Source organism: Colias eurytheme, chromosome 31 (genome assembly GCF_061535395.1).
Source record: "Colias eurytheme isolate Ceu_HAF_F1 chromosome 31, ilColEury1 Martin Lab GWU primary, whole genome shotgun sequence".
Classification (NCBI taxonomy): domain Eukaryota; kingdom Metazoa; phylum Arthropoda; class Insecta; order Lepidoptera; family Pieridae; genus Colias; species Colias eurytheme.
Window position 1 is genome coordinate 2,667,255 of NC_143010.1, and position 21,488 is coordinate 2,688,742.

The following is a 21,488-nucleotide window of genomic DNA, read 5'->3' on the forward strand; positions in this document are numbered from 1 at the left end:
AGGCCCAGAGTCCTATGGGAGTTTGCCATTGCCACATTTACCAAAGAAGAAGAGAAAGAAAATGTTTCTGAAATGGCTAAGAAGTTTTATGGGATAACTCAGCTACAATTAGCGTAAATTGGCGTACGACTTTGCCGTTGCAAAAAATATTACAAATATTTTTTCGTCAGAAAAAAAGGTGGCTGGAAAATGTTGGGTGTATGCCTTTTTGAAAAGAAATCCTGGAATTTCTTTAAGGCTTTTCGAGTCAACAAGCCTAAACAGGGTTTTGGGATTTAATAATAATTTAAAATTAATTTTTCACTAACCTGGAGACACTCTTGTCAAAGCATAATTTTCCAGCTAATCGAATCTTTAATGTTGATGAAACAGGCTTAAGCAAGTCGGAAAGGCTACAAGTGCAGAACGTGGCCAGAACGTCACAGTTGTATGCGCACTTAGCGCAACAGGAATATATGTTCCTCCGATGTAAATCCACTACAGAGAATTAAATCTTCTTCTTAAATCTTCTTCTTACAACATTACTCTTTCTGCAGTTTCTAGATTTTGTATTACCGATTTTTAATAAACTAAACCGCGAAATGCAATCGGAAACAGCAAGAGCACACGTTTTGTATTCGCAAATTTGCGTCAGTTTAAGAACTTTGTTCGATTGTTTTTTAAAAAGAGACTATTTAGAAAAGAACAATCTCGAAAACATTGAGTATAAAAACCCACGTAATTTTGTAAACATTGAAGATGTATATTACGGAGCAAATGCCATAAATACCTTGCTTACAGATAAAAGATTGACTCCAGAACAAATTCATTTCTTCCAAACGAGATGCGTTCAATTATTCATTGAAGCGTGTGAACAAATCATTCAAAGAGTCCCAATTAAAAATAACCCTTTAAAGGATTTGGGAGCTTTCTTTCCGGAAAATGTAAAAAATATGTACACAATTTCCAAATTTTTCATCAAATTATCAAAGTATTGACACAGAATGGCGTTTGCTTCGTAACACGAAAGAAATTGCTTGCTAATCGTTTAGCGACACTACTGAAGAATTTTGGGCAAGCGTTGGCAGCATGAAATATGGCGATGGCTCACGAATATTTGAAAATGTTAGTTCTTTTGTTTTCAACATATTGTCTTTACCACACTCATCTGCCAACGTCGAGAGAATTTTTTCATCAATAAACGTAATGAAAACGAAACAGCGTAACAAACTATCAACTGAATCTATTATAGGTCTCCTACACACTAAAAGATAGAAAACGACCAAACATGTTATAATTTTAAGATAGATAATAAAATGTTTGGAAAAATTGCTACCAAGAAATGGTATGAGCATCAATAATGAGTATTAATGAGTATAAATATTCGTTGTCTTTTAAAATGTATGTTTTTTCTTTGTCAAGAGGCACTGAACTTTTAATGTATTTGCAGCAGACCAAGTCAGAATACTCCAAATTCATTTGTGACCCGGAATTCCTTTTGAAATTAGCTTTTCTTTCTGATTTATTTGAGCATTTAAATATATCGAACAAAAGTCTTCAAGAGCGAGATTTATTGACACGAGATTTATTGACACGAAATTTATTGACACGGGGTTGCTCGTGGACGCAGTGCAATATAAACCCTGTTTATGGGATGCGTTGAATACAAATTATTAACACAAAGATGCCCGGAATCAGGCGTGGGAAGATATTTGTGATGAGATGTATGAAGGTTTGTCACAAGAAGAAACAACCGGGATACCAATCTACGGCAGCTACTTACAGTGTACAACCAACTACATCTCCATTAAGCGAGTCCACCAACAATTCGACCGAAATGCAACCCGGATACCAGTCTACGGCAGCTACTTACAGTGTACAACCAACTGCATCTCCATTAAGCGTGTCCACCAACAATTCGACCGAAATGCAACCCGGATACCAGTCTACGGCAGCTACTTACAGTGTACAACCAACTGCATCTCCATTAAGCGTGTCCAGCAACAATTCGACCGAAATGCAACCCGGATACCAGTCTACGGCAGCTACTTACAGTTTACAACCAACTGCATCTCCATTAAGCGTGTCCAGCAACAATTCGACCGAACTGCAACCCGGATACCACGTAATATGTTTAATTAAAACTTGTATTAGCGAGCGATTATTATTTTTAGGTGTTACTTTTCTTAGCGTATTGTTTGCGGCCAAGTGAATGTTCTTTCTTTTTTTAATATATATTTATGTATAATGTAACAAAATATATTTACCTCAAAGTAAGCGCTAGTCTTTTAATCGGAGGTATAGCAGCACGATAAATGTCTTGATGTTTAATTCTATTCTCCAATCTTGATAGTAATTCATCATAACTACTAACCGACATACGAAAATAATTGAAAAATTTGCGCGGATCGTCCCTGAGTCTATGGTTTAAATTGACAAATATATACAAAACAGCTTGGAGGATGGGATGTGCCCATATTCTTTTTATCTGTCGTCGTCGTCTTTTACAAATTAAATATACACACATAATTGTTAAAACGTTTGCGTTCGTATTTTTAAGCGACTGTCTAAGTTAGTCGTAATAAATCACTCATAGCAGATACACGTATTTCATTTATCGACCCTCCGTAACCCGCACACTACATGGCGACCCTGCCATGCGCTAGCATCTGCTGTTGCCTGGTGTCGCGTATCGGGCGAATTCTCAATTCTGCAATTTGGCGGATTCTCGTGTGCTTCAGTGCTCTGAGTTAGAGCGTTTATAATATTGACGTTATGAAAATGGATATAACGCAAGGAACGTTCTCCATAACCAGTCACGTACGTCGCTTCAAAAATGGGCAAGAGTTATTCAAAAGATGGAGACAAGGAGGTGATAATTGCACAAAATACATTTGAAGGAAGTATTCTGCGGTCGAATTTCATATCCAGATAAAATAATAAAATAAAATAAAAATAAAAAGTTCATTTATTTGCCTTCACAACTTAAAACTATAACAAACGAACTAAATATGTAAGTATGTAGCATTTTCGTTGTGAAGGACTAGTGTCTGAAATAGGTCTGTGAAAGACCTGTAGTACAGATCACTAGCCCCCCTCGCGGAAGGCACTACTAAATACACTCATAGTTTCATGAGATAAATAATATATTACTGGCGTCGGCCTTGACAATTTTCGCCGTTATGATCGTCATATTTATATGGAAAAAGCTGAAGGATAGACAAAAGAAATAGATCGAGAAACATATTGAATCACAGTTTATAAGAAGAATGCGTTTCCGTTTGTCGGGAAAGCGAGAACGTGAAGAAGGATACGAATCCGTGTAAAACTACTACCCCTGTGGTGTAGAGTGTATTATTTCTTATTTAAGTTTAAGTATCTTTATTCATATATAGTTTAAAACGAACTGCTAACTTAGACAGTAAAAAAAAAAAGTATCTCACATATGTAGGCTCGCACACTACGCTACCGGTATGTGAGATATTCCGCGGCGACTAGTCTCCGATACTTGCAGGATACTTGAATCGCCTGTGCGTATCGCAATGGGAGAATGGCCTTAGAATTTCAATCAGGCGTGCTGTCACTGATTCAAAACATTAAAAAGCAGCGTGAAAGTCGTTTATACTCATGAAACTATGGTTGGCATTCACAGTCGAGAAATCACGTGCAACAATCTGTATATTCGTCACAAAACCAGAATATCTTCCCTTCAAGTGGATATGGATATTCGACACGCCAACTCGTTTAACTACCTGACTACACTAATTTGTTTACGATATTATTAAAAATTTAAAAAATTAAAGTTACATATTTCTTTATTAATTATATGTATCATTTAATACTGAATCATTGCATCTGTACAGTCACGTGGTCTCCTCTGAAAATCAGTGCAGCAATACATTTTAAATAATAGTTGCTGCTTTGCTGACGGGGAGTCCTTTTTGCCTCCATTACTATCTTTTTTTTTCTGTTTTGTGTATTAATTACTAAGAGTTACATGGTGGCAAATAAAACGCTTTCTATTTCTATTTCTTTCAATTAATATACATTAATTGAAAGAAATAGAAATAGAAAGCGTTATGTGAACTAAAAGTGACTGTTTTATCTCTTACTTTATACAAATGAATAGGTAGGTAGGTATGTATAATTATATTACCTTAGAAATATCACCAACCTTTCTTCAGTACAAATGCAGTCTCTAAATCTTGTATATTGGGTAGTTTATGCTCACTGATATTTGAGCTCAAGCAAAGCTCGATGATATTAGATCTATGTTAAATAATAAATAAAAATGATACCCATTGGACAAAAAAGTTGCCAAAAAAGTTACAAAAAAGGCCGGCCCACTAAGTCCGAGCCAGCACTTATTTACCAGTGACGATGAGTAGTAGGGCTCCTCATACCTATCAATGTTTCTTAGTATTAATAAGAAGTTTTTTTTTAGTTGACTGAAGCGTCTTATTTTATTTTTTGTTCATTTGATAGAAATAAATGCATGCATATTACTTTATTTTTACGGAGTACATTGTTTTATTTAATTACCCTTATACACTCGTGAGCAAAAAAATCGACTCAGGCGACACACCTTCAGTCGCAAGTCACTGACAAAAAAACTGAACGCGAAAATATATTTTTTTTAGTAATATCTTAAAGCTGATAGTATTAGCTTCAAAATGATATAAAATATTGTAACGTTTCTTGCTTACACAACCCAACAATATGTTGTGATCGGTAACCACCCTTTTTAAGCTTGTTTACAGTAGTGCTAATTAAGGGTTACTGACCCATATAAAAGGTTATCTACCTGACCCACCGTCCACCGTCAACCGATACACATCTCCGTTATCAACAAACAATAATTCTACCTGAAAATGGACACAACAAGTGATAAAGCTGCTCAAGCGGTCACCAATAGGGTGACCGCTTGAGCGCGACAAGGCCAGAGTCAGCGTGAGGTGGCACGTGCCCTAAACATGAGCCAGTCTGCTGTTTCTAGAGGCATTTCAATGAATGCAAAAACCAAGTTGGTTTTTATTGAAACTGGCGGTCGAGTGGGAGGATTGACGGCGAACCGATACATCGAAGAGATTTTAGGGGTTCACGTCGTTCCCTACGCCGGATTCATCGGCGAAAACTTCATCTTAATGCACGACAATGCCCGTCCACATACTGCAGGCTCCGTTGTGCAGTATTTACAAGAGGTCGAAATTGCTGCTATGGACTGGCCAGCGCGTATCCCCGACTCAAATCCGATCGAGCATTTGTGGGATGAACTCAAAAGATAAGTTCGAGCTAGAAATCCTGCACCTGCCACGAAATCGGATCTCAAAGCGGCGCTCATTGAAGAATGGGATAGCATCGAACAAGATCGAGTAAAGAAACTTATTCGATCCATGAAGAAGCGATTGGAAGCTGTTATTAGGGCCAGGGGGGGAACACTAAATATTGATAAGTTAATTTCAATTAAATTAATATTTAGACGAATTTAAGCTTGAATTTTCTTTGCTGTTAATTATCACCTTGTTTCATTGTTTGAGACTCCTTCTCATTTAATATTTTTTCTTTACCAAAAATAAATTAAAAAAAACAAAGTAGACGTTAGTTTAAAGCTAAAACTAACCGCTTTGAGATGTTATAGTCAGAAATAGAATGAAAGCTTCAGATTTTTTGCTACAGACTTTTAACCGCGAGCGTGCGTCCTGAGTCGATTTTTTTGCTCACGAGTGTATTTCAATCAGGCTGTGCAATCTTAGAACATTTTACCGTGCAACTGGGCGAAAGTAATGATACCAAATTGAAAGAGCACCGTCATCTAGTGACAAGTCCTACAGTGAATGCCTTTTTAATTTTGTTGTATTATAAAACCATGTATTTCCGGTTTGTAGATACAGATGGCGCTTGTTGCTGTTAGCCGACTAAGTTGAAAGTACGGTTTTAGTTCATTACAGCTGTAGTGACGAAGTGACCATTTTATTCTTGAATCATTATAATCCGTATGGTGGATGCTAAATGTTACCATTCAAAAAAAAAAAAAATTTTAGTAGTTTTATGTTATCATCATTGTATATATTTTGAGATATAGTTTAAACAAATAAATTATAAAAACTGCCATAATTTTAATTTAATTTAAAACAGTAAAAACTTGATCTAAATAATTAACAAAATTCGCGTCGTAGTAGTTATTTTGTACTTTTTACTTGCAGTAATGAAACAAGCTGTCAACAATCAATGGCGGTCTGTCTGTCGTTAGTGCCGGTTGTTTTTGTTGATAAATTCATCAATTTATAACCTAGTGCTTCTCCGAATCTCCGTAATTCTTCAAGTTGAGCCACTGCTCCTTGGGTTTACGTCGAGTGTTTTCATCAAACTAGTGCTTCTCCGTGAATTCGTTGAGTTGAGCCCTTGCTCCTCACGATTAGCGTCGAGTGTTTGTTCTAGTATTTTTCGAGATAGAGACTCTGAGACTATAGTGCTTCTAAGTGACATTACCATGTCTAGTAAACGTTGTTGTGTTCCTCAGTGTGTGGAAGTCGAAGGTACGTAACCAGACTGTTTCAAACCTGATACCAAACCAGTTCATACGCCCTGTCTTTGCACTGGTGCAATTTGAAAGTAAAACATGGCCTTTTGAAAGTAATGCGCGTACAGACAGGCTTATTTCAATACTCAATACATTTATTGCATTCCACAATGTGAACATGAGGTGTGGCCCTGACGAGCATAACAACCCACTGACCAAGGGCTCTTATAAATATTTGTTTCAAGCTCATGTATTATTATTTTTGCATTACATGAGCTTGAAACTTCTCTGGACGTCATTATTTTTTATTAAGAAAGGGGGTTTATTAAGAAAGTGGGGTATGTACATAGAAATATGCCTGCAACATAATATAATGAAAAGTACACAAATAGTCTCTATGCATTTAAACTGTCTTAAAGATAAATATAATGGAGAAGATGCTCTTAAAAATAATAATTGAAGTAATTCTATATCATAGGTCTGTCACAAGTTTTTTTTCTATAAATGTAATGCTTAAACTCCTTTTTTGCAGGCTCTTACAGAGTTCTTCATTGGTTTCCAAACCCTGATAAGGACATTGCTCGTTTCCGAACATGGGTTCATGCTATTGGAGGAGAAATTTTGAGTCTGAGCAATGAAAATATTTATAAACTTCGTCGAGTTTGTCATGCTCATTTCGAAGAGAAATATTGTTGCCGTTACAACAAAATTTCTAACATAGCTGTTCCAACATTACATATGCCAGGTTGGTAAACTATGTAGCTATATAATTGTCTATTAAATCTATAGTAGCTAAGTATATATTTTAGTAGCTATAGGCTTTTAATGTGTCATAATAATTATGGCACCTTATGTTATTGTCATAATATAACATTAAATTGAAAATAAATGTTGCATGTATTGTATCTAGTAAAACATTACTATAATTTAGAAAGTTTCATCAGAATTAACCTGTTCATTTCAGGAAATTTGAATTAGAATTTGGAATGGAAGATAATATTTATTACCCTTAGGATTTAGAGATATTATTCAGTTTGTTCTTGAATTAATTCAATGTGTTATTCAACATTATTTTTTACAACAGAGAGGTTGTTTCTTTCGTTTCTACACTTTGGTAGAAACAAAACGAGATTTTGAACTTATTAAAATTGTCTATATTATTTTTGCAGGACCTTTATCAAAATTTATCTGCACTGATAGAAAACCATTGAGGGAAGTTGAAAATTTACCTTCTACTTCAAAAGGTCAGTACCTACACCTAAACTTCACATAAAGGTGCTAACACAGCAGTTGTGTAATGAAAATGAAACATTCTATAATCTTATAGAATGTTTCATAACACTTGTTGTCTGAAAGTTTCAAGTTGTTTTGTGAGAAAATCTTCAAAAGTATGTAAATTGTAACAAAATATTGTCATGTTACACAATGTTTTATAACATTATAACTGATGTGTCAACACTTCAAGAAGATTTAAGGAGATAATGTTACTTAGCATGTCTATTTTACACTTGTAATTTGACCAGAACTGCTACAGTGACTGAAATAATGCTCAGCCAAAGTAATACTATGTATTCGTAAGTGCATATATTATTTTTGCATGTTTTGTTTTACTATAACCTCTACAACTTTTAACCCAGCTGGTAATAACTTGGTTTAAGCCCATGCTATCAGTTCCTGGCTACCTAGTTAGCCAAGCAAAAGCAATACATGCAAAAAAATATGTATTTCTTAGCCATACACTTCAATTTTGATTTAAAGTAACTATCTGAATAAGTTTTTCTATAAATTGGCATTTAAAGGATAAATGCCTGTTATATATATATCGGTCCCTACACACAAACTGACAGAAAAGTTGATGTTTACAGGAAAGCATTTTTAATTTTCAAACTGCTCTAAGAATTATTTTAAGAGCAGATATATATTTAATTTAATGCAAATTTATTTCATGCAACAGCAAGCAGCAACATAAAATTCATTTATAACAATTTTCCTATTGTGTTTGTTTCAGGACCACTATCACTTCAAGATTCCCAAAAACCATTAAAAGAAAATGAAGCACCAGCACCAGGTTGGTATCTAAATATAATCCAAATTTTTCTTACTATTTAGCTAATTGCAAATTTTAGGTTTTACTATACATATAACAGTTCAGCAGCAAAAACACATTATGCAAAAATATTATAAAAGTACATAATTATATAGTTTTAAAACTATAAACTTACTTAATTATAACTTTCGTTTTCCAGCTACTGTTGAACCTGATACAGTTGTTGAGAATCTTGAAATACAAGAATACAAATTGGAGGATAAATATGGTGAGTGGCCCTTACTTAAATTTTAAAGAAAAAAGAAATAGAAACCTAAAGATAGAGTACTATGTTCATTTCCACTGCCTTTATCTTTCACTCTACAACTCTTAATGGTTGAAGCCATGGGGCACAGCAGTGTTTATACATTTGATCTGCTGGACAGTACTTCTGTTTAAATAATTTCTTTAATATAATAATAGCTAAGGTAGCATGTTTTTAAAAGCTTAATTTTATTTGCAGGTCCAAACACTGCTAAAAAAGTAGTGACTCATAAGAAAATGACCAAAAATGAGCGATCCTTATACCAAAAATTGGTAAACATTAGGATTAAGTTATCGAAGTGTCGGAACAGAGCACAGAAACAATCCCTGCAATTAAAAGCAGCCAAAAATTTTATGAAGAATAGCAACTTTATAGCTACTATTAACAATATGCCAAGTGCTGCTAAACTTTTAACCATGTTGCAGTTTAGAGAGTCTAAAAAGAAAGAAAAAGGCAGAAGATTTTCTACTGAAGAAAAAATATTGGCTTTGGCAATGCTGAAGCAAAGCCCCAAAGGCTATCGATTTCTGCGAAGAATGTTGGTTTTGCCTTCACAGCAAATACTAAATACATTTTTGAACCAAGCCAATATAAAGCCTGGTATCAATAATAATATATTTGAACAGCTGAAAAAAAGAGCAAATAAAATGAAACCAGCAGACAGACTCTGCATACTAATGTTCGATGAAATGTCTCTGAAGCCTAATTTAACTTATAATGAGAGAAAAGATTTGGTGATAGGTTTTGTGAACAATGGACGCGAGACAAAACAAGAATTCGCAGACCATGCACAGGTTTTTATGATCAGGGGTCTGATAAGAAAGTATAAGCAACCTGTTGCTTATACATTTGCACAGGCGGCCACTAAAGGCCCAGAGCTGGCTTTACAAATCAAAACGATCATACAAAATCTACAAGAAACTGGGTTCAACGTAGTGGCTACAGTGTGTGACCAAGGCACTAATAATAGACATGCCTTAAATCTTCTTTTACATGAAAGCAGGGTACATATGCTGAGAAGTGGAAAAGAAGTCAGAGAAGAAACAAAAATAATTATAATTAATGATAAAAAAATTGTTCCACTGTATGATCCCCCGCATTTATTAAAAGGAATAAGGAACAACCTATTACAGAAAAATTTAAGGTATAAAACAGATAAAGAAAAGACGGCTAAGTGGGATCACATTATAAAACTACATCAAGAAAATCCTGCATATAAAGGAATACGATTAGTGCCTAAGTTAACTGATAGCCACGTTGATCCGACTAGGACGAAGATGAAAGTGAAATACGCCAGTCAAGTGTTCAGTAGATCTGTCTCTTCTACTATGGGATACCTTGCAGGTAAGATCAAGAGATGTTTTTTTTGTAATGGCCAACTAAACTTAGTGCAACAATATTAGATTAAATATCTGCCGGAATTTAAATATTTCCATTATATTTCAAAATATTGGTTATTGCAATTACCTGGGTTCAGTTACTCTTTAAATTAAAATGTAGGTTTAATGGTACACCACTATGCAAACACATATCCCAAAGCATACACATAACATGTACATTAGGTGCACAGACATTTTAAAGCATAAATGATCTAAATTCTAATATTGAATTGTTATTGTTTTACAGATAACGGAATCCTTCCAGACGAATGTAAGGAGACTGCAGATGTACTACTTTTTTTTGATAATCTTTTTGACTCTGTGAATGGCAGCTTTGTCAAAAATAGGTATGCAAAACCACTCCTAGGACCTGTAACACCCAATTCCAAACATCACGAATTTTGGAGAGAAGCAAAAAAAGTTTTAAAATCCATGAAATTTATCACAGATGAAAACAAAATTGCTAATGTACCTACCATTAATAATTGGGTATGGACACTGGAAGGCATAGAAACATTAGTTAAAATGTTAGCCATTGACTACAATGTTACATCTATATGGATGCGGCACCTAAACCAAGACCCAATCGAAAATTTCTTTGGGGCTATAAGAAGCCATGGGTGCCGTAACACAAATCCAACACCTGAAAGATTTCAATCAGCATTAACAACGTTATTAGTCAATAACCTATCCAGTGTCCATGCCCCTGGAGCAAATTGTGAAGAAGATCAATGCAATGCACTACATGCCCTCATCGTTACTAAAAATAAGGAACCTACGACTACTGGTGATATGTCTTTAGACATTGTTAACGAGATTACCCTTACACCTTTAGAGGAAAAAAGTCAGCCCCAAATAATGGGGCCTCTACAGTATGTATCGGGATATTTTTTAAAAAAGACGAAAAATAAAATATTTAGGTCTTGTGAGGTTTGTAAGGGTAATCTCTATAGTGAAATTGAAAATGATTTTATACAAAGAAAAGAATTTGCCAATCGTCGTTGGCTTTCCACCCCAAGCCCAGCATTTTTGGAATCAATATCCAACATGCAAGATATAATAAATACAATAATATCTACTAATTTAAAACAAAAATTTCTAAGGGAAAATATAAAAACGATAATTCTTTTATTTTTAGACTTTAATTTTATGACATGCTCTGAACACAAAGAAAAATTAATAGACTTTTTAATTAATTTAGTTAGTCGATTTTTTTTATTTACATATTGTAAAAATATAAATAAAATTTTAACGGGCAAAAAAAATATAGACAGCGATGAGGATGCAATGCAGTGCAAAGCACAAAAATATTTTAAAAGATGTTTTAAGAGGAAAATTTGACATTATTATAATAATGCATTGTACCAACAATGTAATGCAATTATTAGAATAATGTCAAAGGAGGGTGCTCAAAAAAAAATCAACTTTGGCAGAAACGAATTGTACTATAGATTAATAATAATATTGTGTAATAAAATAATAACCGGGTATGATCGTGATTCCTGGCAAACATATAAAAATTTCCAATTTTGTTATCCAGTTGTCCATAAAAAAAGTATTTCGTAGTAGTAGTATGTTTCCCTATTATTCAAAGAACTTTCCTAATTCCTTTTTTTTATTTTGAAGGGGTATACTTTTCTTAATAAACAGGTCAGAAAAAAGAAATTCAACATCGGTCCAGGCGTATTTGAGAAATGACCCAATGCCTCCAAAAAAAAAGGATATTTTTTAATAATGAGACCACCTGGAAAGTATACCCTTTCAGACAAAACGAATTTTCCTCATCAGTCCAGGCGTCTTTGAGAAATCGGGGAACATACTACTTTTAAAATAGACAACAAAATTGCATTTTTTTATGTTTGCCAGTAAGGATCACGATCGTAACCGGTTATTATTTTATCACACTACATTATTGTTAATTTGAAATACAACTCCTTTCTGCCGAAGCTGGGTTTTTTTTTCAATGATGCGTGAGCATTCTCCTTTCTGGTTATGTATTAGAAAATCTAATTTTATGGCTGGTTTTACAGTGTGCTGACGGTCTGCGTTGACAAGTCAATATGTATGGTAGCTTATGAAGCGCTTTAGTTAAAGCTATGGCACATGAACACTTGAACAGGTTGGCGAGTAGTAATGTAGATTTTGTAATGGTACGGATCTCCCTCGTATCAACCTCAAGTGAACTTACCAATTTTGAACACAACTCTTTGTTTTCCTTCGCTAGTGTGTAAACGGCCAGTATATGTAATAAAAAACATAATTAAGGTACCTTTCAAGCAAACGCATTACCATCTGTTCGCATCCCATGAGTTGCTTCAATTTCCGTATCATCGACAAAGTCCACTTGGAGTTAATTCAGTTGATATGAGGGGGATTTGTACTAGATCATCTCCATGGTCGAGATAACCACTCGCCATCCGGTGGCCTCTCCGTCATACATGTATAGAGCTATGGCTTTGAATATTTGAGAATGACATCGATCGGTCGCCAGCGCTGAGCGTACTGGCTTGTCACTGTGGACCATCAGCATGACTCTAAAACCAGCCTAAATAGTCCAATCAACGGGGCTTAAGTTACCAAAACCCTCCCGCCTATGTAATTTGGCATTGATAAAATTAGGGGATATTATTACCATTTCTTTATTAGTTGTTAGTTATTTTTTAAGTTGTTTGTTACTGATTGTTGAAAAATCCTCACAGTGATTCGTATATAATTATACTTTCTGTATAATTATATACGAATGTACTACCTACTTAGTATAGTTATTTATATGAATCCAACTCTTTTAAATTGTAGACAATGAAATTCTAATTTCACTTTCACGCTGTAACTTCTACTGAACTATCAGTCTTATTTTATATAAAAGAGAATTATCAAGAATGCATTAATAATAAACAAAGCTATGTAATCAGGATATTAAAATACAATTAATAACAATAATTAGCAGACCTTATTGTTCAGTAAAAGTAATAACGCATAAATGAAATTTGGAAGTTTCTCTGAAATCGAAAAATTGTGAGATTCCTTTCGAAATGATACATTCGTACATAATTTAAACAGAACGTGTTTCAGTGTGATCTTTTTTTACTACTAACTTCTTGTAATCTGCACCTAATTTCATCATAAATGCTAAATTTCAAAGGTGGGAGAATTTTTCGGAGTCTTAATTAATATTCTATGATGAGTTGACATAGGACGCTAGTATTCGTCCCATGTCAACTTATCATTCTAAGTTAAGTTGGCAAGATAAAACATAAGATTAATGTATGACCAAAATTGTATCCAAAATTTTTAATTAGTTTTAATCATGTAACTGTTTGTGGTGAGAAATAAACTATTTTGATTATCATAATATATGGTTTTATTTTCTGCATCCTAATTTGAATACAGTTGAGTTTTGTTAATTTATTTATTAATCCGTTAGGTAATTTACTCAGTCAATTTAGTAAACGTATTCTCCATTGACTATGAGTAAATTACGGGATTAATAAATAAATTAACAAAACTTAGTACAAACAAGGCTCAAAGCAGGAATGATAGTAGATCTATAGTTATATACATCGCAGGAAAGTTGCAAGTTTGTAGATACAGATGGCGCTGTCAATCACTTTCCTCCTGAACCCGCCGAGTAAAGCCTCTATACCTATATATATAAAAGTACTCTGTGATTTCAATAATAAAATTTCTCAACTAATAGAATAGAGTTTCTTCAAATAGTTATTTCATATTATTTTTATTTTTTAAATGTGAGCTCATTATACTCTGCTCATTAGTGTATTTTTAAAAGTGTGTTGCCGCAACAAAATCGTGCGGAACGGAGCGTTGCTACTGCGTCATCGCGGCGTCACGTCGCGGCGCCGTGCGATTGGCCGCGGATTGACCCCACTGTCCTCTACGACTTCGATTTGCCACGCAACCACCGAGCAGGACACTCCCTCGCTAAAATTAATTGTACCGCAAGAATTGTAGAAGTCGCAAAATTACAGTGCAGTTTGGTAAGACGGCCAGCTAATTTATCCAACCCTGTAAAGCTTCATCTCAATGATACTGTGCTTTGTATATTCCAGAGCTTTTGGTGTTGCTTGCCTCCTCATGTGCTTTTATGGTACGTTTACACGCTTGCCAAGCCTTAGCAAGGATCGACAATCGCAAGCATGTAAAAAGGGCGTTTGGCTTGGCTTGCGTGGGCTTGTGCCTGCTTGCTTCCGATCCAGTCGAGTGTCGGTTTTTTTACGCAGATCAAAGGGCGTTTGCGGCAAGCGCTTGCGATGCATTTACATGTTGGTCCGCGTTTAGTAGCCATCGTGATCTCGCGATGAGTGCACGCTTGCTTGATTTTACAAAAAATAAATAAAAAATGAGTTGCTGGTCGAATGAGGAGAGTCTTTCGTTTCTAGAACATTACCAACTGGAACCATGCATCTGGAATCCGAAAGATGCAAATCATAAAGATAAGAAGAAACAAGCAGATGCATGGATTCGTCTTTCTAAACTTACTGGAAGGCCAGTAAAGGAAATAAAAAATAAAAAAGAGATATTGATGACTACTTTTCGCAAACACTTGAAAAAAAAACGTGAATCTATGCGTTCTGGCGCAGGTATGTTCCTACGATACATTTATAATTATTTTGATAGTCTGCAAGGTGTAACTGTTTAAAAGCGTTGGTTAGTTTCTCGATTATTCCATACTATCTCGCTCTAATTTTCGATGTTTTTATTTTATTTTAGGTGCCGAAGAAATATACAATCCAACTTGGTATGCTTACGAAATCATGGAGTCATTTTTACTACCAGTATATACTTGCAATGAAGGGATAAACACCGAAACAGTAAGTAAATAAATTTATTTATTCTAAGGGCCGACTTTTCAATCCTTGGTTTAAAATTTATCCGTCCAATAAAGTATTATCGTAACATTTTAAAATGCCACCTGTAAACTGTCAAATACGGACAATAAGAATACATTTTTGAAATGGTAGTTTAATGCGTTATTGGACGAATAAGTTTTAACCAACGATTGAAAAATCAGCCCTAAAACATATAATAAATCTGTAGAAGGGTCAATTCTGTACATTGAAAATATTGAAAAAATAAATAGCAGGGGGTGTTACTGGATCGATACCAAACCCAAATATGTGATTAAAAAAATTTTTGTCTGTCTGTCTGTCTGTCTGTATGTGAAGGCATCACGTGAAAACTAACGGTTCGATTTCGATGAAACTTGGTATAATTATACCTTATTATCCTGGGCATAAAATAGGATACTTTTTATCCCGGAAAAATACGTAGAAAAAAATAAATCTTAATTTTTCCGCGCGGACGGAGTCGCGGGCGGAAGCTAGTTCTAAATAAAAAAAAACACCGGTTGGTTATTATACCTACATTTATTTATACATTTTTATCAACTTATCCAATCCTATTAAAATATGAAGTAAATTCTTCCCTGACTTCTCTGGCGTTCACCGGAGATCTTCGTGGTATTTGTGGTAAATTTTGCAATGCATTATATTCGTCGTTATCTCTACGCCATGAACCTGGGGTAACCATATTTCCACTACTGTCATATACGTCAAACGAACTCTGAGGAGTATATCGATTTGAAGAACTTTTACTTGTTCTCAAAAAGTTATGTAGTAATACACAAGTCATCGTAAATTCCGTTACAGTTTGTGGTTCTAAATTGATAGGGCGTCTGAATATTCTGAAAACTGAGGTTAAAATTCCAAACGTATTTTCAACTACAACTCTGGATCTATATAAATTTTGGTTAAATAACCTTTTTGGTGAGTCTACTTCATGGTTTCCAGGGTAGGGTTTCATTACGTGTTGACTCAATGCAAAAGCACCGTCAGCTAAAAACACGTATGGAATATTAATATTCGATCCTGAAAGTGGACATGGTGGTGGAAAATTTATCTCGTTTCTAATTATTCTTTTCCATAGTAAACAATTATTAAAGACGCCGCCGTCACTTATTCTTCCTTGACTCCCGATGTCTGCGAATACAAATTTGTATTTGCTATCCACTAAAGCCAAAAGGACAATGCTAAAAGTTTTCTTATAATTGAAATACTCTGTTCCACTATGCGTTGGGCTTTCAATGACTACATGCTTGCCATCCAATGCACCTATGCAATGTGGAAATTTAGTCCTGAATCCTTCTTCTATATTAAGCCATCCTTCTGCTGTGGTGGGCATCTGTAAAAAGAAAGTAAATGAAGTGTAAGTTTAAGTATATTATTTTTTTTTGCAGCAATCACAACAAATAGAAGAAGATACAGATCAGACAGAGGATGACCCTCTGATAAGAGACCGTACAAGTACGGTTACCACACCATCCAGACCACCATCTAGATCACCATCCAGACCACCATCCATACAAGCTGTTACTAATAAACGTCGTCGCCCTGCTTCTGAAACGGCTGAAAAGCAAATGGCCGTGGCTTTTGGACAATTAACAAATGTTTTGGGTCAAAGGCAGAATGAAAATATACCTGCTCACAAAGACGATGATTGCGATCTATACGCAAAATTATTGGCTATAAAGCTACGTGAACTGTCAACTGATGAAAGAAAAATTATGATGTACCAAATAGATGGGTTGTTTATTAACAGAATCAGTCAAAAATCAAATGAGCGTCATATATATTATTCTCGACCATCGTCAATGGCTGGTGCGTATTCAACACCATCTCCTGCTTATTCTGAACCTATTCTTAACAACCAAAGTTTTTTTCCCTCTCCAAACACACAAACTTCTTATTCAGCGCCAGACATGGCAAAACATATACCAACTCCAATAGCTCGAGCTCCGTCTACATCAACAGCACCCTCGTCATCTATTCGTATCATATCGGACCAAATCATCAACCCAGCCTCACGTGAAACCAACATTATAAACATGGCTATGCTGAATGCTTTCGAAGATTTTGATTCGTCGACATAATTCTTATTTAAATTAATAAATAATTAAACAATAAAGCATTCGGCTAACATACATTCTTAGAACAGATTTCCTATGATTCTATTAAAATATAAATAAATGTATAACATAATGTTTTGTTTTATTCCTACCTTAACTAGATCCTTTAGAATTTCATTAAGAGCTCGGCAAACTTCACGAATGATTATTGATATCATAGAGACAGATACTTTAAATAAGTAGTGAAGGCTTTTGTAAGAATCACCAGATGCTAAAAATCGTAGCGTAATGGCAAGACGAAATTTGGCTGGTATAGCTTCTCTGAAGTCTGTATCATGCTTGGATATCATTGGTGAAATTTTTTGCAGTAAAAACTCAAAATCAGAATAGCTCATTCGGCAGAAGTTATCAAACTCTCCAGATGGTTCATATAAAGGCTTTGTCAGACAGGGCGCGTACTTAGCGCGCGTCAGAGCGTTAAGCTGACGCCGCGATATGACGCTAAGATGTGTTCTACTACCATCGTAGAATACCGTCAAACAGAGCGCCGGCGCTAGCAGTACGCAACGCTCTATCGCGGCGTTAGGACGCTTTAACGTCGGGTGTTGTATTTTTTTACAAATTTTATTTTAGCGTCGGAGTTAATAGGCGTAAAATAATAATAAAATACTGCATAATGACCGAAAATTTGATAGAATTGGTTGGAAAATATCCATGCTTATATAATACGAGGAATAGTTCATATAAACTATAAAGATATATCAATGAAGGCAAAATTGTGGGCACAAATCGGAGAAGAAATTAATGAAACTGGTAAGTAAAAAATTCTTCCGACTCCGGAGTTAATATCGTTGTACCTTGTTTTGTTCGTAAGTAATAATTATGTAAACAACATGCAGCTTTAATAATATCAATTGCTGTGTCCTAACGCGCGCTAAAGCGTTCTGTTTGACGAAGCCTCGCGCGACGTTAAAACAGGACGCTGTAGCGCTACTACGCATCGCTAAAATACGCGTCCTATCTGACAAAGCCTTAAAAGTTCATTAAATTTCTCTTCTATAAATTGTCTGTAACAAATAAAATATATCGTAAGTATTGTGGCATAACTCAACTGCAACAGATAATGGTTAAATCAAAATAGGTAGATACCTGGTACGATTATGATGAATCTTTTTCATCCACCATCTTCGCTGTCGTCGAGCTCTCCTTTTTTTTATTTCACTTTGCTTACATTTCAAATAAAAGTACGTTAAACCAAAAGCAATAGCCGTCACAAGTTCGGTGTCCGCCATGCTTGGATGTATATTGCAGACTGACGCATACACAAGCGTATAAACGCCTTTCAAACGCCAAACGAGATTTGTGGAGGCTTGGGACTGTTTGCAGTTTGCCAAGGCTTGGCAAGCGTGTAAACGTACCATTACGCAACCGAAGAATCTGCTTCACGTGGCACGTAAGTACTTGTAGCTTTTTACTTCAGTAATTATGTCTCTTTCTGAGCAAAAGGAGCTTAAGGATTTGAGGAAAAAGAGGGGATTAATTAAATGTAGGTTAACTAATTTTAAAAAATACGTTTCTTCGTTTGAAAATGTTGACCTTGACACGCATCAGAGAGCAGGACACTCCCTCGCTAAAATCAATTGTACCAAACGCATTTTGTAATTTTGAATAAATTTGTATACGCGCAAAATTTACTTTCGTCTTCTTTCGCCACCCTAAATCCAGAGACCATATTCGAAACACTTCATTTAAGATAAAATGCCGCTCAGTATAAAAAATACATTTGCCAATTATTGAAAAAAATGCAGGACGTAACGTTGACACTCAAACAAATATTAGGTCGCTCAAATATTATGAAGCTGCTCATTTTGTATTTTAAGTAACTCAAATTAATGTTTGTAAGTTGCTGTTCTGTTGATTTCTCGTCACTCGCAGTCAGTCGCTCACTTAGTAATTCTATAACCCAAATTAATTAATTTTGACACTTAGAACTGTAATTTACAGTCACTCGTTTTATTGCTACCCTTAATTTAATACCTCAAGACTGTCACGAGTTCTATAATACCCAAAAGGGCAGTAGCTCTATTAAAGAAGATGTTGATGGATACGTGCCAACTCTTGATTTTAACTTAGATGATGAAAGAAATTGATGTGCACGCTAATTATTTCGCTAATCTTTCTATTTTTTTTCTTAATTATGGCGTTTATACCTGACTCCGTAAGCTTTATGATTGAGGTCAAAAAATATGTAAGTTCTTGACAAAAACACTTGTTTTTTTTGAAGTGAAACTCCTTTATCGGGGTTGGAAAAAAATTTCGTGTAACATTTTTTTCGTTACGCGTGACATTTTTCCGTTTCACGTGGTAGTGATAAGGAAAGATTCGCGCCATCTTTTTCTAATCACTACCACGCGTGATTCGACGTATTTCTGTAAAGTTGCAAATAGTAAATTATTTTTTGAAAAATAAGGTCATAAAGAAGTTTCACTTCTTACGTGTGTACACTAGTACACGCACACATTTTTTGTTTAATGACTTATTTTCTAGTCGATGAATAATTTTGAGTCAATTCTGAGAAAATTAGAAAAAATACCACGGGTATTGTAAACTTAAGTTGAATTGTAAGGACTCAACCCACACTTCACTTAATATCTTAACATATAATCAGAATATATTACTGATGAACAATTAAAAAGACGTGTGGCACTCGGGGACTGCCGCGGTAAAGCTATTGCATGCTATGCCTTCAAGCCACACCTCCGCGCCCGTCCCCGTGGGGAGCGTGAGGTTTTTTCGTTACGGAATTTCTGGATTCGGTCCCCGCGCTCAAGGCCCGCGATAGAAGCTATGCAATAGCTTAATAACACATAATATCTTCTAAATAATAACGAGAAAAAAAATTTTTACTTGTTTTATTTGTTTCAAATTGTTTGTTTTCCGTTTATATATTATTCATTTAAATAGTATTGTGTTCATTGTATCTTGTGGAGTCAAATAAATGTTTCTTTGTTTCTTTCAAATGTTACGGGACACTGTCATCATATTACAATATACATATACAAACATACATATATTCTAGGATTTAATGTTCTATTTTTTCCTTGCTTCCGATATGGATGCAGTTTTAAATTATGCTTCATTGTTGTAGAATATTTTTAATTGTTGTATGATGTATGACATGATTTGATGGGACTCAAACCCAGAGGATTGAAATCCAGTGGAGAAATTTAAAACGAATGTTCGCCAAGGACCAATATAAAGGAAATTTCACAGCCTGGAGAAGGAAAATCATTTCAAAAGTCACGTAAAGTATCCGTTCAACCAACGGCAATATCTAGAAGAGTCACTCCTCGGTCAAAAACAAAAAAATATCGGTCAATAACAAAGAAATACTGGCGCCATTTATACCGAAACATGTTGAGGAGGGCACAGAAATACATACTGACTTCTGGAGAGCTTACGATTGCCTTCCTCAATAAATACATGTAAGTGTAACCACAGTGACCCAGAGAATGGATTTGTGGCACCAGATGAGATTCACACCTAGAGGTGGAGAATTTTAAAACGAATACAAACATATTAGAAAATTCGTGTGCCATCCAGAGAAATATAGTAGAGATGAATACGTCGATAACATCGATGACTCGGGCCGTAGAAAGGCTTACCGAGCTGCAAAACGGTGATGGCCCAGTGGCTAGGGTCACTCCTTTCACAAAAATAGAGAAGTGTACAGCCACAAAAATAAAGCTCCAAGAATGATCCAAGGTAGAGACATAAGATTCAACGTAGAATATGGTAGATACATTAAGCCTTTAGAAATTAAGTTAACAAAAAACTCTGCACATCGACACAACTTTGGAAAGGGTGACTACGACGAAATTGCCACTCGAATAGCTAAATTGGACCGCAAATATCAATACAAAACAGAAGCGGACCACAAAACATTCGATGCGTTTGATAATAAGCCCATTTTGTTTGCTTCGAGTACCTATCCACGCCGCGGATACCACTGATACAGTTCAAAGGTATGATAAAAGGCTGAAACAGTACATTCCTGTTGAACGGCCAGAAATCGTCAATCATTATAACACTAACATGGGAGGAGTGGACCTTGCAGACAGGTTGTTGGCTGCGTGTCCATCACGATTTCGAACCAAGAAATGGACGGTGAGGCTAATTTCCCACGTGTTAGATCTCGCAATTTTCAACTCTTGGATAAAATACAAAAAGGATCATAGAGAATTGGGAAAACCTGTTCATAAAATATTGAAGTTACGAGAGTTTAAAATTGAGTTTTCTGAGTTGAGATTCTTAAAAACATAAATTAGAGAAGTTTG

At 35.2% G+C, this 21,488-nt stretch overlaps 2 protein-coding genes across 2 annotated transcripts; one reads left to right on the forward strand and one right to left on the reverse strand.

Moving 5' to 3' along the window:
- Positions 1-14,333: 14,333 nt before the first annotated feature.
- Positions 14,334-17,295, forward strand: LOC149895444 (uncharacterized). The gene is made up of 3 exons (XM_090119065.1): positions 14,334-14,827; positions 14,958-15,058; positions 16,483-17,295. The coding sequence occupies exons 1-3, from the start codon at positions 14,587-14,589 to the stop codon at positions 17,173-17,175; spliced, it is 1,035 nt and encodes a 344-aa protein (XP_089975191.1). The 5' UTR covers positions 14,334-14,586; the 3' UTR covers positions 17,176-17,295.
- Positions 15,595-18,573, reverse strand: LOC149895445 (uncharacterized). The gene is made up of 4 exons (XM_090119066.1): positions 18,301-18,573; positions 18,164-18,218; positions 17,304-17,588; positions 15,595-16,427 (listed from the first exon to the last, which is right to left on the reverse strand). The coding sequence occupies exons 1-4, from the start codon at positions 18,570-18,572 to the stop codon at positions 15,636-15,638; spliced, it is 1,404 nt and encodes a 467-aa protein (XP_089975192.1). The 5' UTR covers position 18,573; the 3' UTR covers positions 15,595-15,635.
- Positions 18,574-21,488: the final 2,915 nt, after the last annotated feature.

Bases quoted from the DNA above. Each gene is read 5' to 3' on its own strand.
- LOC149895444 (XM_090119065.1), top strand. From the start codon at position 14,587: ATGAGTTGCTGGTCGAATGAGGAGAGTCTTTCGTTTCTAGAACATTAC. The intron at 14,828-14,957 runs GTATGTTCCTAC...ATTTTATTTTAG, and splicing joins ATCTATGCGTTCTGGCGCAG to GTGCCGAAGAAATATACAAT. The intron at 15,059-16,482 runs GTAAGTAAATAA...TTTTTTTTGCAG, and splicing joins AAGGGATAAACACCGAAACA to CAATCACAACAAATAGAAGA.
- LOC149895445 (XM_090119066.1), bottom strand. From the start codon at position 18,572: ATGGTACGTTTACACGCTTGCCAAGCCTTGGCAAACTGCAAACAGTCC. The intron at 18,219-18,300 runs GTATCTACCTAT...TATTTGTTACAG, and splicing joins ATTCATCATAATCGTACCAG to ACAATTTATAGAAGAGAAAT. The intron at 16,428-17,303 runs GTAGGAATAAAA...TTCTTTTTACAG, and splicing joins TTCTAAAGGATCTAGTTAAG to ATGCCCACCACAGCAGAAGG.